At 48.3% G+C, this 22514-nt stretch overlaps 1 protein-coding gene across 1 annotated transcript; it reads left to right on the top strand.

Moving 5' to 3' along the window:
• The first annotated feature begins 5929 nt into the window (after positions 1-5929).
• On the top strand, positions 5930-12489 carry RHOV (ras homolog family member V). The gene is made up of 3 exons (XM_068683848.1): positions 5930-6332; positions 9516-9574; positions 9882-12489. The coding sequence occupies exons 1-3, from the start codon at positions 6137-6139 to the stop codon at positions 10320-10322; spliced, it is 696 nt and encodes a 231-aa protein (XP_068539949.1). The 5' UTR covers positions 5930-6136; the 3' UTR covers positions 10323-12489.
• The last annotated feature ends 10025 nt before the right edge of the window (positions 12490-22514 follow it).

Raw genomic sequence — 22514 nt, 5'->3', positions numbered from 1 at the left:
ACCCAAGATTTACCAGACCAGGATTTTTCCTTTCTTCTCTTAAAAAAGAAGAAAAGAAAATGAGACAGTTTCCTGGAACATACCAGCATACTAGTATTTTCTGCAGCAGTTGCAGCTTCAGCTCGTCTTCACGTAACATGAATTTAACCCCTCCTTTCAGATGAGGTCTCCCCTTTTGCCTTAAACAATTATGCTTATACTTTTGTATTTTTAGCAGTACAAGAGTGAAAGATTGCTTGGTAAGTGGAAAAGCCATCTCAAAATGTAACTGGAAATTAGGCTTAACTGAAATTTGTGCACAAATTTCTCAATGTACAGGTCCATGGAATATTTCCATTCAAATCCCACAGGACATATTTTTATAATCTTTCTCTCCTTGGTCAGGTCCAGAAATGGAAGAGATTTTCTTTCCCATTTTGGTAGATACCAATGCCGGTTAGGACTGATACCTCACAAGAAAGCTTTGTTTGAGTTTAGTGTGGTTAAATTGGATGCCAGATCCTCCCCTTATTTGGGAATGAAACATCAGCCTAAAGCTAACCCACGCCACAAGTCTGCTCCGTCCATCTGCACTATCATCTGCTGTGATTATTTAATTTACAAACATGTGCAATAATTATATCCCAGTGCTGCATTCACAGGTTTGATGTTCCGAAAAGAAGAGGGGAACAAGGGTTGTGGGCAAAAGATTTATGAGGTCTTTGATTCACCAAGACTGTGTGGAGAATCAAGATGATTACTTTTTGTGTGTAGTATTAGTGCAAGTCTACAAGAGGGACTCATGAGAGAAATTTCAGTGAGCAATTTTGGTGATCTGTTTCAACTGGAAGCCTAAATTCTGGCCTTTTTTGTTTGTTTGTTTATTTTTTTCTAATGGATGTGCTCACATTCACAGTAGCTTCAGCTTAAACAGTTAATGTTTTCTCCCAGCTATGGGCACAGCTATCAACATCTAGATGCTCTATAATGTCTGATCTACTCAACTTCTGTCAGGAACAGATTGTAGACAACAGTGTTGATGAACACATACTATATTGGAGCTCTGGATACCCAGGAGATTGAGCTTGCCTAAATCCAGGTTTCCACAATACCATCTCTGCCACTCCTGGCTGCCCTGCCCAGCCCATTCTGTGTGCCAATATTAGCTCATCTGTGAGATGAGTGAGCCAGTTCAGTGCCACGCACCAGATGACTGTGATCCATGATCTAAACACAAGTGCTGGTGCAGAAGGGCGGCCAGGAAGATGTGGCTTTCAGGAGAGGTAAGGACACAACAAAGGCAGCTCATATTTAAATTACGTGAACTGCCCTGGAGATAACCTGGTAACAAAATTATAATGTGAATTAAACCCTGGACTTCCTCACAGATTTTCGCTGTAGTTGTGGTACTGGTTATCCCTCTACCTACCTGTCTATAGAGTATTATTTTATTGTGATCTATACAAAAGTATTCCTCATTTGTAAAAGCCATTGGCAAACAAATGTACCTCCCCAAAAGCAACAACTTCCGTAAGATACCAAGAAGGGTGTAACATACATGTATAGCCAGGCTCTCAGACAGGCTCTCAGACCATGCCTGCTTTGAGGAAAATGCTGCATATGCCTGTGTCCCCCACCCAATCAAGAGACCTTCTCCCATTTGTGTCTCTTCCCCAGTGATGCAAATGGTGCCTCTGAGTGACCAAATGTCTTATATGTATGCACCTACTATAGGAAAAAGAAGGTCCCACAGTTGTCTAGCCATGGGTATCATGGTTGCCTGCAACAACCTCAGCTGGAACTCAGCTCAGTAAGAATCTATAAAACAATTATAATTTACACTGGAAAAAAAAAATCAAAGCTTGAAAAGGAGTTTGCCAAAGCCCACCTCCTAAACCTTAACCACTCTCCCATGCTTTCCAAGCCGATTGTCAGGAGCAAACATCCTGCAGACCAGTAAGCACTGCATGGAACCATATCACAGACCAACTTACTACAGCTCTTCTGACAGCTCAGTAAATTTTCCCACTTCAGAGCATGCTGTCCTTCAGTTAACACACTGAATGCCCTAATGGAAACTCTCTAGGTGTAAGTGCCAAAATGAGCATACAAACACAAGAGAGAAAGGACAGAAACATGCTTTTGCATTGAGAAAACCATTTTCCCATGGCCAGCACCCTCTGGCTAATCCCTCAGTTCTAAAACTATTAACTCTTCCGGAAAGTAAAAACCAGAGATGTGGCTGAGGCAGTGGTCTTACAACATTTTATGGTTTTCCTAACTATGCGTTTTCAGCCCAGCCCCTCACTGTTCAGTGTTAAGTGCCTGCCCTTCCCTATTTCTCATGGGCAATGCAACCTTATCACCTTCTTCTTGCTAATTCCCTCACCCTTTCCAGTTAAGTGTTAACTCCTCTTTTCACTTGAAGTGTCTAAGAGATTGACATAATTAAATTAGCCCCGGAGCATTGTCTCCCAGGTTACCCTTAGTCTGAGGTTTGCTGTTTCTTTTCAGATTTAAAGAAAGGTCTTTGAGTGCCTTAAACCTCGCCTGCTTTTTCACATTTATCAACTGATTTAATGAAAGATACACTTTCTCCAGCAGGTGGCAACATACTTCTAAGTGATTTATAGAACATCAAAGAGGTAAAACTCATTCTGTGCAAGTCACATAAAAGATAACTTGTCTTTGAGAAAGGGGCTGAATACAATATAGGTGCTTAATCTTTCCTTGGAACAATTAAGAAAATACTTTTGAAGCTAGTGGCACTGTCATTTGTTATTAATTTATTATTCTACAATCTTAAAATCTATTATAATGCTGTTGTTGTTATTTGCCTTCACATTTAAGTAGTGAGGCAGTGAATAGATGAACCTGGCCCCGCTTTTAATTCCAAACAGGAAGAAAGATGTTCAGAGGCCAGGACAGAGGGAGCTGTTTTCTCCCATTGTTTCTCTCCTTTTTCTTTTTTCTTTTTTTTTTTTTTTTCCTAAATGGCATTTCAAAATCACATACCTCTGATGCGCAACAGTAACACCCATTAGCCGCTGTAAAATCGTAAAGCATTTTTATTGCTGTGGACTCAGAAACTAATGAGTTCCTATCAGTCAAGAAATCTATATGGGAAAGCAAATGCTACGATCTTTCTTCCTTTGATTTCAGATGTGGTAATTTTTCTGTGAATAACAGAAGCCTGGTATTCCACTGGCTTGTGCTTTGTGGCTATTTATGCCTCTGCAAGGTTGTAAGAAAATGATATGGAAAAAGCATTTGACATCACTTCCTGCAGGCTGCAGTGACTAGACAAGGTACACCACATGGGAAACCAGACGCAGGCTCTCATCTTTACCTTTTTGTCTGTCACTTCTTTTAAGTGGTAATTACGCTTGATTTTTCCCAGGGAGGATATACACTCAGGTGCATGACAAAATGCCCTGTGACTCAGCATTTGCTGTCTCCCTGCCTGTGATTATGAAAGTGCCTTGCCAGGCAGCGGCTATGTTTGACTTTGTGAGCGTATCCCATGGCATCCTGTGATCCTGTTTGCTCTGGCACCTGTGCTCCACCACAGCTCCTCTCTTAACTGAGATCTCCACCCACCCTGCCCCACTGCATGTTGGCATTGCTTCCTTTTTTCATCACCCCCCTGCTTCTTACTGTTTTATACTTCCTTGCATGCAGCAGGGTGAGAGGATTCAGAAATGTACCCAAGCGCATCGTTTACAAAGGGAGTGTGTTGACACACGCAGCCCACTCGTACAAAGGGAGGTGAAGCTGCAGGCCTGGTTTGCTCAGTACCCACGGGCCGTGCCAAGAGTGGCCGATACTTCTTTCTCTCTCCCCTGGGAAGAAGGAAGCCCTGCTACTTTTAAAACTCAGGATGGCCATCTCCCACAACCTGCAGTGCTTTTTTCTGAGGCAATCTGAATAGGGTGTGCAAAGGTCTGTGATAGCGGCTCCCAGCCTGTGACATCCAGGCAAATTGGTCTGTGGCCACACCTAATTATGAAGTTACAAATGAGATCAACAAGAGTGGAAGAATATGATGTCATCCGAGGTAACTGCTGCTCAGTGAAAGTCAAGAGCAGTAGCTACAAAAATAAATGAACATCATAATGCTGCACTTCAGAGGGGAAATGTGGAATTGTTTGAGTTGACCCATAGGCTTGCCCCCAATACAAGAGACCAGCCCTAGTTTCCTATTCCCCTCCTCATCCACATTGACTCAGTGTTTTTAACTTAGTCCCTTACTGGGCATTTCCTCCACAGCTCTAGTGGGAAAGGTGGCTATAATTAATAGAAATGTGCAGAGAAGCAAGTGTCTTTTGCTACATAACTGTTTTGTTGTTGTTGTTGCTTTTAACAATGGACTTTATGCAGTTGTATAAAGATGGTTGGTGACATACTGCCTAAATATATAAATTGAATTTCCACTTCAATTTACTGTGCACTCAAATGGAGAAGCTTTTCTGTTTGATTGAAGCAGAAGCTACAGATGGTACTGGATCTCAGCTGAACAAAGGTTGAACACTAACAGTACCTGAAATCTTGATCTGCCTGAAAATAATTTGATCTTGTGCACTTTGTTCCCAGTGGACAGGTATCCACATCATGAGGAATACTGCCATAATTGGTACTAAATATAATTCCCAGGAGAGAGGCCAAACACAGTCTTGGAGACTTGAGTATTTCACGCTCAGCCAAGAGCTGATCTGTCACAGAGTACCTGCTACGAGTGTGCAGCCAGTCTCCACGGCTGGCACTTCAGCAGCTCTAGGAACGAGACAGACTTTCACTGCAAAACCAAAATTGTTCAAAAGTCTTGCAAAACCAAAATGTGTGACTCCTACCATCTGACTCCTTGCTGCATTGTGAAACCTGCCTCTTGTTAGACGTCAGGAGCAAGGCAGGACCTGAGAAAGGAACCCGTGGGAGCTGCTGTGTTTATTTGCTTAATCACTTAGTTTAAATATAGATTAAAAATCACTTAAGCTCATCCAGAAGTTAAGTGCGTGTCAACCAACAGCTGTCAGAAACTGCAAAGCAAAAAGAACAGAGTCACAGAAGCCAGAGCTTTTAGGAAGGGAATGAGAGAAAAAAGGAGTCAGTCGCAGGAGTGGGGCAATAAGCACGTCTTCCCAGTGGATGCCCTTTCCTAACAGAAAAGCAAATAGGAATCTAAAGCTGCCAGTTTCTTCTCATCTCTCCCCTCTGCTGCTGCTGACACTTGCTAACAGTGAATATCTTGGTGAATACTCCCTCATTTCCATTCATTTCTTCTTACTGAATGGAAATGCCACAGTTCACAGAATGTCACCCTGTGCTTGAGAAACTGCTGCGGGACATCCCGTGCCACACTGCCTGCCCTGGCTGCGGTGCTGGGCGTCCTGTGCTGGTCCCATGTGTGCTGCAGGCACACCTTGGGTGTTATGGGGGGTAAATCGCCTGCCCAGTGCCCTTCTGCAGAAGCTCACATGTCCCTTGACTGTACTGACACTGATGGCTTGGCACTGGAAAAGCCTCTAATGCAAGCCCATCACTTGAATTAGCAGCTGCTTGCACACGTTTTAGCAGCAGCCTAGCTTGTGATACCGCCCCTGCTAATGTAGCTATAAAGAATCAAGGCTGTACTGGTAAAAAAAAATGCAGAAGAGGGAGATGAAAGGAAAGCGCTAGAGAAAGCTGCAGAGAAAAAGCCTCCTTGCCCCAGGAACCCTGTGGGCTGTCCCCACGGAGCGCACACGCTTGGCAGCGTGGAATTAATCAAAACTCGTGAACCTGAGGAGCTGCGGCGTGTGTGACCCTCAGTCAGCCATGGGAAACGGCATTTTACACCGTGCCTGGCTTAAAGACGCCTTCTTGAGCTTATGCTAACACGGGTGAAGCACGCAGCTTGCTCTCAGCCACAAACTGCGGCTGGAGGCAGCCGCGGGGAGGGCTTGGGCGGGCCGAGGGGAGCAGGGGCCGGGCCGGGGCGGGCCTGGGGAACGGGGCCGGGCTGTGGAGCAGCAGGTGCGGAGCCGAGCAGCGGGGCGAGAGGCGACACACAGGAGGCCGGGGAGAGCCCGCACGGCATCGCGCAGCCTCCTCCCGGCCGGGCATGGCAGCGGCCTCGCCGCGCCGCTGAGCCCCCGGTGCCCCCGGTGCCCCCGGTGCCATGCCCCCTCAGGAGCTGCTGGACTACCCGCCCGCCCTGCGCAGACACAGCCGGCCCCGGGGCAGCGGCCCGGAGCTGGGCATCAAGTGCGTGCTGGTGGGCGATGGAGCCGTGGGCAAGACCAGCCTGGTGGTCAGCTACACCACCAACGGCTACCCCGACGAGTACCAGCCCACCGCCCTCGACACCTTCTCAGGTGAGGCGCCCGGAGGGTGGCTGGGACGCGGGGGGACGTGGAGCTGGGTGAAACCAGCCCTTGGATGTGGTTCCCCTGGGTCAGACCCAGGTCCACGCCGTGTGGAGTTCAGCAGCGGGAGCCCCGCTGTGAGGATGAGGTGTGCGTGGCGGTGACTGGGGGCTGGGCGCCTTCCTGCTCTGGGGGGCTTCTGTGGGTAGGGGCAAGGGGGCCTCCTGGCTTTTTAGCTGCAGAAACAGCACAGTGTTGCTCTATAGGGTTTCTGCTGTCAACCGGTGTTCAGCAGAAACTTGCTCTTCCCCATATGTCCACTGAAGTGAGGCTGGAGCAGAGGTTGCTAAAAGAATTGAGCAGCTGTATAAGGCTGCCTAAAATGCCTGCCTTCCCTGTCAGCTGAGGGGCTCTCGTTAGTTTCCACTTCTGTAAATGCCATCTTTGTGTTTGTTCTCCACTCTTCTTCTGGGCTTCAGCTTCTAGTATAAAACCCAGGACAATTAAAAGCCCTTTGAAAGACCGCCGATCTTCACCTGATCCGAAGAAACGTGCAGTACATGATAGCACAGATGGGTAGATTAGAGATGGGCTCAAGTCAGACAAGGAACCAGACTTGCAATGTGTCATAGTCTCATGGGCTCTCGGAGGCAACGCTTTGTTTGTCTGAATGTCCTCCCAGTTGCTCACTCTTGCACCGGGAGTTATTGATTTTCCCTAGACCCTCTCTAAGCTCTCCCTCTGTTGCTTGAAGGGAACAAACTGGGATCGTGGTGGTGTTCAGGTGCCAGCAGCCCTTTGGGAAGAGATGTAAAGAGCCTTTGAGCCCTTCCATGGGAAGGTTTCTGCTCTCTCTGCTCCTTTCATGCCCATGGAAGGGCTATAAGAGGTTTGAAGTTACTGCAGCCATCAGCCTCCGTGTTGTCTGAAGGGCAAATTTATAGTAAAATGACACAGAAAGGTGGAGGCAGCATGAGTTCAGAGACCTCCCTTCTAGTACCAGGTGATTCAAGGATAGCTGCATGCAGGGTTAGCCCCAATCTGAATGTCTCAGTACTGAGCCTGACTTCCAGAGGTGCATAGCATTTGCAACTGATAGAAATCAAAAACGTCATTAAAAATGGGTCTTCCAAAGTTCACTTTCTTCTTATTGGGAGGTGCAAAAAATGGGAGAAGAGAGGAATTTCCTTTCCCTCTCCTACTCTTAATGGGATAAACTTGAAAAAAAAACCTTCCCTGGATTCACTAAGCACAGTTCAGGACCCATGTTGGAAATTTCAGCCCAACTCCCTCCTGTCTTGGGGAACACTTGCAAGTGAAGCTGCCAGCAGAGGTGAGCTTCACTGTTTACATCCCAACCCAAATTCTGGTCAATGGGGTGTAAGGTCAAAGGGCTGTAAAGCCGGTACAAGTTAAAGAAGGCAACGAGATAGGAGAAAGCATTGCGTTATCGGGAACAGTGCTGGGACTGTGACCCAGCTGCATCCATCTGGGCGCTGCCAGCAGGCTGGGTGTCACTGCCAGGCACAGCAGTCTTGAGTGAAACGCATACCTGGTGACCTTTCCCCACCAGGCTATCCTGTTCTGCCGGCCCCTACACTATTGTACCGAAATCCAGCCTCATCCTCAGGGTGTGTACCTGGTGCGGGCGGTAGTTGGAGGCTTGTCGCGGAGTTGCTGGCGTAGCTTAGGCTAGCAGCAGGTACGAAAAAGCCTTGTGCAACCACTGGAGCAGCAGGTAATATATGTGGTGCCTTTCTTCTGAAGACTGTAAAACGTTTCAGAGATGCTAATTCGTTCTCTCGGCGCACTTGTGAGGCAGAAGAAACCAGATACTAGAAAGGCAAATGCCCAGTGCCTCGAAGATCAAGTCAGGATCTAGCAGGTTCTTTGATCAGGAACAGGTTTCTCTTCCTCCTCTGGGGCAAAGATATGGTAACAACCCAACCGTTTCCCAGTCCCAGGGAAGCAATGACTTTCAGCTACTCGCTGAGGAGTGGCACAGTGGTGTATGCACCCACCTCTTCATTTTTCCTTTCGTTGCTCTCTCCCACCAAATTTCAGTTCTCGCTTTCTCTGTGTCTCCCTTCTTCTCCCCAGACTTCCAGGGAGGAGAGCTCTCCTCCAAGAGTTTGTTTTAAACTCTCCATGTCAGTTGGTTTTGTCATTTTTGTCACCTGGCTAATTCCTTAAGGAATAAAAGAGTGATCTAATTCTCTCTTTTTTTCTTTTCTTTATTTTTAACAACAACAAGAAGAAAAGGACAATAAACCTCATTCTGGGCATAGAGAAGCAGTTTAGCTAGCTAGTGTTAAGTGCCAGCCATTGTCACCTTAGCACAGGATGTCTGCCTCTATTCAGCAGAGCACAGCCCCATCCACATTGTCAAGACTTTAAAGTGATTTCCAGTTCCCCTGATATCTTTCTCTCTTTTGCCTCGGTTCCTAGCCAGTCTCTGTGGTGTCTGTGCACTTAAACATCTAACAGTTTCATTCCAGATTTCCATCAGAGGTCCTGCCAGCCCTCAGTCTGAGTCAGCTGATACCACATGAAGGCTTGCTGTGATTAGGGAGTGAAATGGAAGCAGACCTTACATCTGTAACTCAGCAGTTTTTTGGTGTGCAGATAGTCTCTGAAGGGAATTTCACTAATCACCGTTTCCTTAATAGCTTTTTTATTTCAAAGATGGTTTTAGGCATTTGTTTTTCCTTAGCTGGGGCACTTATGGAAATACTTTTTTTTTTAATGGATGAGAAAAACATCCAATAACTCATTTAATGAAGACTGATTTGAGCTTCCACCCTGGGCCAAAAAGCTAGGAGCAAGTTGCTGAAGTTCTGTTTGTGTTTATCCTTACTTGTTTTCTTGGGGTGTTGTTCTCAGGGCACTGTTCAGCTAAGGGCTTTTCTTCTCTCTAAGGAAACAGTAATATGGAATGATTCTTTGAAAATACTGGAAAACAGCCCAAAACACCTGAGGTTTTCTCATAAAATTGGAAAGTCAATGAGCTGGTCTCATAACATTTTCAGTGCAAACTTCAGCTGTTTCAGTGAGGTCTGTGAGGAAGGACAGACTGAAGTGATTTCAGGGGTCTCTTTAGCAGGATACCAAATGGAGTGCTCTGGGGAAAAATGTATGTGTGTGTGCTGGGCAGTTTCCTTAGACTTATCTTGTATTCTCTTTCTGCTACAGTGCAGGTCCTGGTGGATGGAGCTCCAGTCCGGATCCAGCTGTGGGACACTGCTGGCCAGGTGAGTTCTCTCAAAGGAGCTGTCAGCTCTGGTCCCGTGGGACGGGGACTGTTGGCAGGCTTTTTGAGGAAGGCAGTGTTTCAGTGGGAAGGAAGGAGATGTGCCAGACCAGCATCAGCCATTCACTGGTGTGGCAGGTACAGACGGGTGAATGACAGACTGCCTGAAGCATGGCATGGCCACAATGTCAGCACGATGCCTATGGGGCGTTGCTGTCCTAGCTAATGTGTGGAAAAGGCTCTGCAGTATCACACTGTTAGAGTTCAGCCCAGTGAAGACTTGTTTTTTTCCCCTTTCTTCTCTGCAGGAGGACTTTGACTGTTTGCGCTCGCTTTGTTACCCAGACACTGACGTCTTCCTTGTCTGCTTCAGTGTGGTAAATCCAAGCTCCTTCCAAAACATTACTGAGAAATGGATCCCTGAGATACGAACTCACAACCCCCGGGCCCCAGTGCTGTTAGTGGGGACACAGGCAGACTTGCGGGATGATGTCAATGTCCTCATCAGCCTGGATCGCTACCACGTGAAGCCCGTGCCCCGGCCTCAGGCAGAAGGTCTAGCAGATAAAATCCGGGCTGAAGCCTACCTGGAGTGCTCAGCACTGACCCAGAAGAACCTCAAAGAAGTGTTCGACATGGCCATTGTCAGCGGTGTTGAACACAAGGCACGGCAAGAAAAGAAGATGACAGCCAAAGGCATCAAAACTCTCTCCAAGTGCCGCTGGAAGAAGTTCTTCTGCTTTGTCTGAAGCTGCTTTAGGGGGGAAAAAAAGAAACGTGATGCCAGTATTGCTCCGCACCTTCTTGGAGTGACTGCTCCTGTGGTCCCAGCGAGGAGGATATGATAAGCTGCTGGGCTTGGAAACCTGGCTCTTGCTGGGTTACTGTCTGAGATGCCTGGGAGACACGAACTGGATTTCAGATGTGCCAGGATGTGGAATTGCCCAGGCAGCTCTAAGTACCTGCTGGACACATCTGTAGTGTCCCAGACTAATGGGAGCCTTTAATACACCAAGACTCAGTACTGCAGAGCAGGCAGGTACCTTGCATTGTACAAAATGGCCATTTTTCTGTCTGAAACTAACACGCTTTCAGAGTCCTGGCAGAGTGAGTAGGGCAGGGGCAGTTATGGGCGACTGCAGTGTGGTCAAACACAGGCTGCTGAGTTTGTAAACTTGGGTTTCCTCTCTGATTATGCTTGCCCAAATAGGTAGAAGTCACTTGGCTGCGAAAAAGCAGCATTCTTTCTTAAAGGCCCTGTACTGTGAGTGCCCTTGAGGTTTTTTCTAAATAAAGGCCGTTAGCTGGCTGACGAAAAAATGCACTGCATTGCTTCTTTAAGCAAAATGATCTCTGAACAGGACTCTGGACTCCAGTGAGTGCCAGTGCTGTTGCACCATCTGAAGAGGCAGTCATGAGCTTGGGACCTGTTTAAAAAGTCTCAGTGTGTGTGGTGATCTGAGAGAAAGAACAGGTGAGGAGCAGTGACGGGTGGCTCTGTCTGCCTAGCGGAGACCAAACTGTGTCAGTGAAGGGTTTGTAACACTGCCAAGAGGAGAAATGTAGATGGGAACGTAATGCATGTAATGAAAGAGAGAGAAAAGGTAGAAAAGAAAGGGAATAAAAGGGGAAAAAGAGAGATGGAAGGAAGAAAGACGGGGAAGGAAAGAAGAATGAACGCTGTTGAATGACAGCTGTGATTCTACGTAGTTGAGGGATTCAGGGACTCTTCTAGGGACTGGGAAAATCTGCTAGTGATCTCAGTTTCACAGGATAGTGTCCATACATTAACTTTTGAATCAAAAGGAGGGGTTTGTAGGGAGATAGTTCCTCTTGGTCAGTAAAATTCGCTGTTGGAGCTCTAGACCAGAGAGCAGAATTTACCTTTGTGAAGTTGCAGAACAAGGAATGGAGGGCTCAGGGCTTCTTTGTCTTGTGCTTTCCTTTCTTAAAAATCACTGCTTGATCTGCTGAAACCAAAAGCAAGGGAAGCCCATGAAGTTCCTGCCAGAGAAAGACATTTGCCATGTTTGCTCCATTGCCTGCTCCCCAGTTTCTCAGGGGATTCATTTCCCAGTGAGTACTCAAACTTCATTGCAGAACTTGCATTGATTTCGAAAACTTCTCTCACAGAGACATTTCGTTCTGGTTTATGTAGCAGAGAGTATCACAGGTTTGGCAAGTAATGCTTTAATACTCAGGGGGTTCTCTGCATCTGGCTATGGCCCATCACTTTGGGAACGCTCTGGAATAATGTGATGTATGGGGATTGTTTGCCCTGCACCAAAGTCACGCATACTTGGGACTGCTCAAGAACAAGTACAAGCAATGCAGTGTGGCTCTGGATCCAAACAAAAGCCTGCAAACATCTCTCACAACTGTCTCTTTTTGTGACACAGATCGTGTAGCCCCCAAGATGTGACACACGCCTGCTGGCTCCCTGGGTGGGCAAGTCTTCTTGCAGAGGGCTGAGGCCTGCAGCCACGGAGCTGCTCGTAGGGTAAGGCTCAGAGACCTGAACAGACTGGTGTGTCAAAATGAGCTGCGAGCTGACAGGACTCCCCCCACCTAAATGCCAGCCGGGTCCAGCGAGGGGTCCTAAAATGGAGAGTGTGAAGGTGGTAGCTAGAGCACCACAAATTCAGTTTGTCTGTTGGGTCTTTACGCATTTCTTGAACCTGTGAGACCACGGGCTCTGGTGTGACCTGCTAAGGACCGTGCCAACCTTGTACGGAGCAAACCCACAGGTGCAAAGAACAGCAGCTTCCTCTCATGCAGGGGGGAGCAAGTGTTGTCCTGCAGTAACTTGGTATAAAACAGGGATTCTTTCATTCTGGAAAAGAAACTGTACTGAGAGCTGCTTTCTTCCTCTGTGATTGTGTCAAATATTTGTGCAAATAAATCTTTTTTAAAGTCTGCAATTTGTGTTTGTCATTTTGTCAGTGCAAAGTAAGCTGGGTCTACAGATGAAGGAGGAGATACTCCATTTTACTGACAACGGGGGAAGAGGGGAATTGTCCTACTTCTCACTCCCTGTCTAAACCCACACTGGCAAGGATTAAAATTCCCCCCATTGCTGAAACCCTCCGAGATCCTCCTGTTGCCTCACTGTTCATCTCCCTCAGCTGCCCCTCAGGGTGGAGGCTGCTGAGGAGGACCAGTGGCAAGTCTGCAAGGCTGTCAGTGCCTCTCCTCAGAAGGCACCATCCAGGGACCTGTCTGGAGGCCCCCAGAGCACTCACTGAGACAAGCCCATATGGGACTTGTATCGGGAGCCTTAATAACAGCACGCTGCTCTGTCATTAGCTGGTGGGTAGTTTTAGTCACCAGCCTCATTTCGCGTCTTAACTTGGTAGTTAAGCACTACTCAAGTGCTGAAAAGTTTTGTTCATGACACATACGACACAAAGGCTCTATCTAAGAAGCTCACAGGACTCATCCTTTCAGCTTTACATCAGCAAAATAGCTATGTAAAAGCTGATTTACATCAGCAAAATAGCTATGTAAAAGAGATGATTTGGGATTTATCTTTTTTTTATTTTTAACCAAAGCCTGAGACTACTCCATCCTTCTGCAGTCTGCTGTGTTCAGGTGTAAAGCAACCTATGAGGATATTTGGAGCCAGCTCCCAGCTTCGCAGCTTCCCAGCATTCAAGCTTGCAGAAAGACCTGTGAATGGAAATAGCAGGAAAGTGTGAATTAACTTCACATGGAGTGAGTCATTCCGCTGAGCCATATCCTGTCATGTGCACAATAAGCACACTAAAACTCCCTGAAACCTGAAAACCCAGCCATGCTCCTGGGAAGGGTGGGGGTGAAGCTATCTCACTCATTAAATGGAGTGTCCTCACGAAGCCACCCCAGGCTCCCTGAAGAGAGCCTTGGAGCACTGGACCTGTGCTGCTGCTTGGCTCGGGCACAGTTTGGGCTTGTTTCCGTGTTGCAGTGCTGCTTGACCAGCCTGTGTTTTGGGATGGTGCTGAGAGCACAGGATTGTTCCTGGGAGACTGTTGCTAATACAAACCACCCCACCAGGCTGGATGAAGCCAGCCAAGCCCCGTGCTAGGCCAGCACGATTCCACCCAAGTGTCACTTACTTTAGACCAGAAGGGATCCTTATTTGATCTGGTTTGTCCAGTAGCACAATGATCAGCAGAAAATGCCAAAAAAATGTACGTGTAGGGTAGGAACTCTAGTATCTGCTGTCTTGCTTAGGACTCTGACTCGGGTCCTGGTCAGCAGACTCCTGCACAATCCAGCAGAGTAACTCATAAGGGGGTTCCCGGCAGTGTAAGTGACATTGCAAGTCCTTCTGTGCAGGTAAGCACCACGTCGTGTGGTCCTGCATGAAACCGGTGTGCTAGCTGCTGCTCTCAGCTGCCAGCATGAATGAGCAACGCTCTGGTGCTCTGCTGCCAGCAATGGTAGGGACGTGGTGTGGAGGGGGCCTTTTTGTTTCCTTTCTTTGTACATAGCATATCCTAAATGGGTTTAGCTGTGCCAAGTAAGATCCTAGCTAAAAATGTTTTCCTGAGCTTCCACTAAAGAGAATTAATCCCCAAAATAATACCAAGTTTTGTCTGACTCAACATGTCCTTCTTCCAGAGCCTGAAGGCAAGTCCCAAAGGGCCCTTCGGGAGAACTCTGTGCCCTGCAGGTTACATACTATTAACTTTGAAGGGACAGGCTCAATTCTTACCAGGTCAGGAGCTGACACGAGCCCAGCAGTGGGGACAAGCAGGGACTCCCTGAGCCCCACTGAAATGCAATTACCACATGCATGGCACCTTCCCCCATTTCCTGAGAGGGTTAACCGATAAGGTTAACAGCCTTATCACCTTCTTAATGCCCCCAGATTTAATCCTCAAGTGCTAACAAGCTTTTTCTTCACCTTGTCTCATGGATAAATATCATTAAACTTGGGGCAACCACTTTCAGCCTGGAAGGAGGGGGCTGGCTGACTTTTCCCAGCTGCAGCAGCAGCACAAGCAGCCTGCTGCAGCTTTGCTCCTGGTGCCCCAGCCCCATGCAGGATTAATCCCTCTTGTGTGGATCTGGTGGCCCCATGGAAAGCCGCATGGGAGCCCCTGAAAGAGGCCCAGCAGTGAGTGGAGGCACTGCTCAGATAGGTGCTGGTGCCAAAAGAAATGTCAGTCCTCTTGTAGCCCATGCATTGGTGTGGCTGCTTCTCTTTCAACCCTGCTGAAGGTCATTTGTGCCCAGGAGACACCTGGGCCTGCTTGGGCTGCTTAAAAATCTTGGCCCTCCTTTGCGTTGTTGCCTCTCTTTGAGCCATGCTAAAAATCGTGCTTTAGTGCATCCAGAAGATAATGTGTTTGCATGAAAAAAAACACTCAAATTTTACAAGATGGGTCCAAAACTGACCCCCCTGTGCTGGAAGATGCTGGTCAAGACCCAGCTCACAGCATGCATCTGCTCCCAGGAGAGGAATCAAAGCGCTGGCCCAGCTGGCACCCGAGCCTCCTGGAAGCTGCTTACTCATGCATCTGCCAGAGTCCAGCCCTGGGCTCTCCGTTCCCACCGTATAAATACAGCATTGTACTTGCAAAGACCTATTGCACAAGAGAGCAGGGTATGTTTCAACGTATCCCTGAGACAGGTTCCCTGGGCTGCGGCCCCACGTGATGCCTGTTCCCAGGGTGACACCGTGCCCTTTCCAGCTCGCGGACCCAGCCGCTCGGCACCCAGACTGGCCCGACTTGTTCTGGAGGAGCAGGAGGAGATGTGGGTCCCATCCTCCCCCTCCATCCCCTCACCCCCAGCGCTGCGCCCGGGGCGGTGTTGTGAACTGAAATACACTGGTTTCTGCTCCTATGGAGGAACGTCAGGTGTGGGAAATTTGGCTCGGGGACAAGTTTCACCACGAGTCACTGAGCCAGGCTTTTCTTTCCCATGAGATAATCTTGGGCGGGGCAGACAATCTCTTAAAATTAAAATACAATGAAAATACACGGGCTTCCCAGGGTTTAGGGTAAAGATCCCTTTCCTTGTTTTCTCAGAAAGCGAGCCAGGCTCTGCTGAAACCTTCCCCAGGCCTGTGGCACGGAGGGCAGCGCTGCTCCAAGGAGCCAGGCTGGGGCCTCTGCGCCAGGGGCTTGTGCCTGCTGCTCCCCACAGCCATCGGCTGGTGGCAGGAGCCCTTCTGTGACACCATGCAAGGGTGGCCAGCTTGGGCTCCTTTGGAGGCACCTCCACACTCTTGCAGAGGATGGATGTGGCAAGTCAAGCTGAGCCCCCTTCCCAGAGCATCCCCCACGCAGGGGTTTCCTGCAGGCTGTGCAGCCCACAGCATGGCAGAGCTGGCTCCTCCACTGTGAGAAGGGCCAGGACAAGCCGAAAGAAGTCGTGGGCTGAGGACTCCCTCCGCAGTGCTTCCAATATCCCAGAGGGGACAGTCAGCACCATGTGCTGCAGCAGGGCCCGTCGTGAGAGGACTCGGCTCTCCCAGCAGAGGCTGGGTCCCTGCGGGGCTGTACGGGAGAGAGAGGCTGGGAAAATGCTGCCTGAGCAGCGCAGATGGGCTTGAGGCAGTATTGCCGAGCACGGGCTGTTCTCCTGCCGGGAGCCCCGGGTCCCTGCAGCAGGCTGGGAGGCAGGAGGAGCACCAGGGCATGGGCAGAGCTTCAGAAACTGCGCATTCATCTTCCCTGCCAGTAAGCCAGAAAGCGCCTGGGGTGGGATGATGACGCACCGCACACCTGAGATCGTTTTCATGGGAATAGACCCGTGAGAGACAGCGAGAGGAAGAGTCAGGGAAACTCTCCCAGCACTTCAGCCGGTGTCAGCATTCACGGGGCAGATTTCACAAGATAAACAAAAGCCTTTAATAACCACGGTGGAGCGAGGCTTTGAAACCCTGTGCAATCTCTGCCAGCAAGGCAGAGCAGCAGAGTCCTCGCACGGCACGGGAGCCGCCAGCCAGCGAGAGTCGCGGCGGCTGCAGAGAAAAAAGCCTTGCAAAAACCAAAACGTACGGATCAGTGGGTACCCGAGCTGTACTCCCGGCTGCGGGTAGTAATATGCACAGTGCTATATATAGTGCCGATGAATATTCATGCCTCTGCTAAGGGGTTTTAATAAGATGGAGCAGATGAAAGATGTCAGCCACTCTGGAATATTATCTGGGCAGCAGTGCCTAATCTGCAGGGAGGATAGGTGAGGTTATGTTAGGCTGTGATATCTTCCGTAGGGTGATTGGGTTTGCTTCTTTTAAGCCAAGCAGATTTGTAGAATAAAAAAAGTTATTAGCATATAACAGTAAAATCTTACATGCATGAGACTCCCATCAAAAGACTCTAAGCCTGAAATACAGGGATTATGTGCTACACAGGAAAATACAGCTGTACCCTGAGAGGAGCGTGACATCCTGAGACAGCTGGTTAGCTGCCTTATGAGTACCAGTAGGAGCAGGGGAACAGCTTCCTGGTCCTGCCTTTCCATGCAGCGGATTTATTCATTGCCTCCAAACACGTCTTTTCAGATGATGAAGGCACTGCAGCAGGTGCTGGGAGAGAGGAAAAGTCTAAATATGGTTTTAGTCACCAGCAGCTTGGAAGTGCTAACCCAGGTTTTAACCTCATGCCCCTGTGTGGTCCTGGGTGAACGACTTTCCCTTTTCCATTTGAAAAAGGGAGATCCCTCCCCTCAGTGGGATGTGACACAGGTTTATTAAGGGGTCTTCACAGGGTGCCGTAGCGGAGGAAGGGTTGTTGACAGGAACATCACGGCATTTCTCCTCATGTTCCTCAAAACAGGACAAAAGCCCTGACGTGTCCGGACACCAGTCTTCATTACTGTTTAGTGGATCTGGGAGACCAAGCACTGTGATTATAGCTCCAGCTTTTGGGTTCAGGAGATTATGGGATAAAATGCGGTATTTATTTACATGGTACTTTCATCAAGTTTTCAGAGAAAAGTGAAGTGATGGACCCAAAACACAGAACATAAGACATTGGTGTCAGGATCTGTTGATTCTGTAGTACAGGCAGGCAGGCCTATGTGGGCACAGCCTCAGCCCAAATGGATGAGAAGCCACCATGCCAGAGGTCTGGGAGCCCAGCAGCAGCAGGAACTGATCCCGAACAAGATCAGAACTTGTGGGTGGAGAACAGCATCCCATCCTGAGTCCATCATCTTGTAGGATGGGGAGAGGAGAAAGAGATTCTGGCTTTTGAGACACCTCTGCATAGTTTGGGAGAGAAGATCAGCCAGATGAGAGCAGCACAAATTTCAGAGCAGATTTCTGTGTAAGCAGCTGATGGCTGAAGGCTTTGCTGCTGGGCTGCCATGCTACCTGCTGTGGCTATGTCAAGCTAGCTCACAGCCAGCAAGCTCTGACCAGCGAAGGAGGTAACGGCACGCTCTGGAGCCCAGCCTGCCTCGTGGTAAAGGGGCAGCTTGCTTCTGCTGAGTGCTGACTTCACCCATGCTGCCCTTCCACGTTTTGTTGGCACCTGCTGGAAATCTCTGGCCACATCTGTGGTCTAAGTAATTACAGAAAGGTTGAGGGGCCAGCATGAATATTTAATTGTTACAAACAGAAGTCTACAGCAGGAATTAGCTGCCCTTCCTTAACCTCCTCTCTATACTTGAAGGAGCGTAACAGAGTAGGAAGAGACCAAGTCCTGCTCTCCATCCTAGAGCATGGCTTTATTGGTAATTAAAAACTACATCTCAGCTTAATTTTCTTCCCACACTTGGCTGTACTCTATCTTACCCCATCTCAAAGAGGCATGTCAGTCCTTTCATATCCTCGCTGGAGTTCACAGAGGTTTGCCAGCATTAATCAGAGGCAATTACCTTTGCATCTTTAGGCAGGGATATCAGACCTGAGCCTAGGGTGATTCATTGCAAGATCGCTTCCCCCTGCAAGGTTCTTCCAGACATCTCCTTCGCCTGGAGACCTCAGCACCTTTGGTCATTCCACGCTTGGGAAATTCTCCTGGCATGGGGCAAGCCCCAAGTACTTCACATCACTGTCTTTCCACTTCACCTGGTGGAACTGAGAACAGGGTTATAGGTTGGTTCTGGCCAGGAATTATCTAACCAACATTTTCATTTTTTTTTTTTTTCCAATAAATTCTCAGGTGAAACTGTCCTGTTTTGGTGAACATCCACTGCAACACAGACAGTGCTGCTGGACCGCAGACCCGTTCTCGGCAGCCAGTCTGGGTGCAGCCTGGAGCAACCCAACCACACTGACCGCTCCTGACTTGGACAGCTCCTGGGTTCCCATCTTCCTGCTGAGCAGAAATGAGTCGCACCTGCAGCCCTTGCAGCTGTGAACCTAGATGCCCTAAGAGGCCTGGCTGGAAGGAGGGCTTTCAAGATCCCTTGGCTTTGTGGGAAGGGACTCCCTGGCTCCTGACATGAAAGCGATTCCTCAGAGGTGAACAGCACATGATGATTATTTGGGAGAGAAGGGATTTATGGTTTCCTAGAGGGAATGTTTTCTGTCTTACAGAAATCCCAGGGAACTGTGTGGGTCATAACAAAATTAGAAATATACATGCCAGAAAAGAAACGGAGAAATGCTCTAGCAGTTGGAAATAAAGTGAAATCCATTGTTATTACCATTAATGTTGTCATTACTTACTAGTAAACATTTTTGTTATTAAACTCAGTCTGCCAACATGGACTTTGTAAGTGTTGACTGTAGGCATCACTCACTGAAACCTGTAGAGATGCCAGCTGTGCAAATAAACACTCAGGTGCCCACAGCCCACTTACCTGCACATCTCTCCAGTGCTCTAAGAAAGCTTTTGCAGGAGAGAGAAAGAAATCTGGCACTTCAAAGGGACACAGACTTTCAGCACAACCTCTTCAGCTGCTCAGGGAGCAGCCTGCCATGCTATAAATGAGGCTGGAGAAGTACAAGGGATGGGTGCCCGCTGGGATAATGCCATGAGGACCACTCCCCCTCTGTTTCTCCTCTTCCCCTCCAAGCAGTCCACCAGCCAGGACAAATTTCTGTAATTTTGTGATAATTTGAATGTGCTGCCTGTAGATCTGGCATCAGGGTGCTGTTGTACAAATACACTGGGATGGTATTCTGGGGTTGAGAAGGAAAAATGAATAGGGAGGGAAGCAACTGACTGAAAATAAACCATGTCTCAGCAAACACATGACAGTCATTAAGGGATAATTGAGTTCAAAAACTTTTACAGCCTCTCCAGGCCACTGCAGTTGGAGTGATCACTGTCTCATCAGTGCTGACTGAGTGGGGTACAACTGACCTAAGCAAAGCTTTTATCTGCAAAATAAATACCACTCTGGCTCTGCACGGTCATAACGTTGATTGCTGACTGACAGGTTGCACAAGAAGCTGGATCTGAAGTCAGCGAGAGCGGCGTGGTGAACACCCTGCCGTGGCCGAGCCTGGCCAGGTGGCAGGTCACGTCCCACAGGGCTGTCCACGTCCTACTGAGCACAGGCTGCGAGTCTCAGTAGGGTGAGTAGGGAGGGAAAGCAGACAAATGAGGCAAAAAACATCTTCTGCATGCTTACTCAGGACAATGTGCTCAGCTGTTGGCGGAGAGGGCAAAGCAAATGAGCTGTCACCTCCATCTCAGGGGCACTGCCAGTGACAGAGAAATCTTCTGATCATAGGGACAGATTTCCAACAAAGAAAACAGCCCTTCCTTTGACTGGCACTTTCCTTTTTGCTAAAACCTGTTTTTCATCTTCTTAGCCACCTGCTGTTTTTAAAAGGTGGACAATAGCCTCCTTACTGGCAGGAATTACCTCTGTATTATAAATTGGACAGTCACATGAAAAGCGGGCTTGTCTGACAGGGCAAACCTTTCCATCACAGCAAAACACTGTGGTGCATAACACGCAGCAACACTGTTTTGGTGCCCATTGTTCCTTTGCATAAAAGTCTTTGAACTGGAGCTAGTAATTATGGGAGCCGCGCTGCAGACAGCTCCTCAGCCGCTGATATGTTTATCAGTGGAGCATCAATCTGACTTGCTTCCAGGAGGTGTAGATGGCATGGGGTCATGCTTGCGTCAGCTCATCAACCCCGCAGAGCTGGGATGATCTCTTTCTTCTGTCTCTGTGAAGCAGACAGCATCAGTGGAGTCCCTGGCCCTGATTTAAATAGGTGCCTCAGTTCAGCAGTGACAACATGCAAGGCTTTAAAGCTTGGGGATTGAAGATGCATTGCCAAGGCACAGGAGTGCTTCCTGACACCTTTAGGAGGCTGAAAGCAGAGAAGCTTTTAAACTAAATGAAGAAACAGACTTATCTAGGTTAAAATACATGTTGTCATGAAAACACAAAGGTTCGCTTTCCTCTCACCTTGTCTGAACTTTGGCTGAGTGCTGCTGGCAGACAAGTGACTTAGAAAGAGTCACTGGCCACAGCAGGATCCTTCTGACATCTACCCTCAGGAGGGAGGTACAGGGATGCCCGGGCAGCAGGGCAGGCCCTCTGACTTATCCTAGGGTGAATCAGCAAGCCCCAGTCTCCTTAGAAACCCTAAGGATTTCTGAAATCTCTCTTCTTCTCTGAGGTTTATAGCTAATCCTATAGGGCTAGAAGATCCAGTGATCTAACCATCAGATATGTGAGTTGCTAACAGTTTGGGATGATCTGCAAGGAGAGCTCAAGACATAGCTACTGGCTGTTTGTCACTGGATTCTGAACTTTCTCAAGTTGGGGGAGAAAATGAACTTCTTAAGCAAAAGAACAATTTTAATGCAAATTAAATGGGTATGAAGTGGACAAAATTTAAGGCAGGTTGGAAAGTAGAAGATGGTTTCCTGCTCACAGAGCCTGGAGGTTCTGGAGAGGTTTTCAGCTAGAAAAGGACGAACCCCTCCCCTTGAAGACCAAGACAGTCTTGTTTATGAAAACTAATAGATGACAAAGTTATCGAAAATAGAAGATAAGTGGTTTTGAGTCAGGAGGCCCTTTCCAGCCCTGTGTTCAGAAGCATTTTCAAAGGATTGACGTACCTTACAATTACCACCAGGTTGGGGACGGCTCCTGAGCTTTGCCCAGCTCCACAACACTCATCTCCATGAGAAATTTGGTCCGTACTATGTGCAACATGTATTGCTCCACTCTAATTGCAGCACCAACAAGCATGGACTTGGTCAGGAGCCGAACATGGTTTGTCTCATTGCTGACTGCCAGTGGCCAGTTTTGAGAAGTACTTGCGTATCGGCTCTTCCCTCCTAACTGGGTCTTCAGTCAGGGTCTGGCCTCCCAATTATCACTTTTTTTTTTTTTTTCTTTTCCTGGTAAAACTGAGCAGAGAGCTGATTTTCTTACTGCCAGGGCTGGGACAAGGGCTCTGCCCCCATCAGCCACCCACAGGTGGCTCACAAAAATCGACAGCAGACACTGGGGATGGGAGCACAGCACTGCAGCAGATAGCCCCAAAGCCACGTCATGGAGGCAGCAGTCATTTCTGTTCACAGGGAGGTGGCCAGCCAAGCTCTGAATGTATTGAGGCAGAGTTGTTTTGTTCTCTGCTCCAAGGAGATGAAAGGCACCTTGGAGTGGAGAGTTTGGTATTTATGTGTGGCTCTGAGCAGCTGCAGCGCAGAGAGTAAGCTGCAACAGCAGGCAGAAAGCAAGAGCCGTGTAACGGCTTGGTGGATACCCACACTGCCCTCTTTTACTTCCCACATTAAGGCTCAAGCAGAATCCCAGCTCAACGTGTAGATACACCTGGGCGACATTTCATTATCTTGAATATTTCTGTAGGACACTTGGCTGAAGTTAGCTTTGTTGGAATTAGATGCATGATTGTTTTGCAGCCGAGGCACATTGTCAGTCATTAAGGCTCCCATTGTGCTTTCTGCAGGGTTTGCAAGTATCCCGTACCATGCTTTGCCCGGTGCCAAAATCTCCTCAGTGGTTCAAAAATTTATTACTACTTCCTTTCCTGACACCGTTATGCCTTGTGC

Source organism: Anas acuta, chromosome 5 (assembly GCF_963932015.1).
Source record: "Anas acuta chromosome 5, bAnaAcu1.1, whole genome shotgun sequence".
In the NCBI taxonomy this organism is placed as follows: Eukaryota; Metazoa; Chordata; class Aves; order Anseriformes; family Anatidae; genus Anas; species Anas acuta.
Note: the sequence above shows the minus strand (reverse complement) of the source record. Positions and strands in the feature narration are given on the sequence as shown.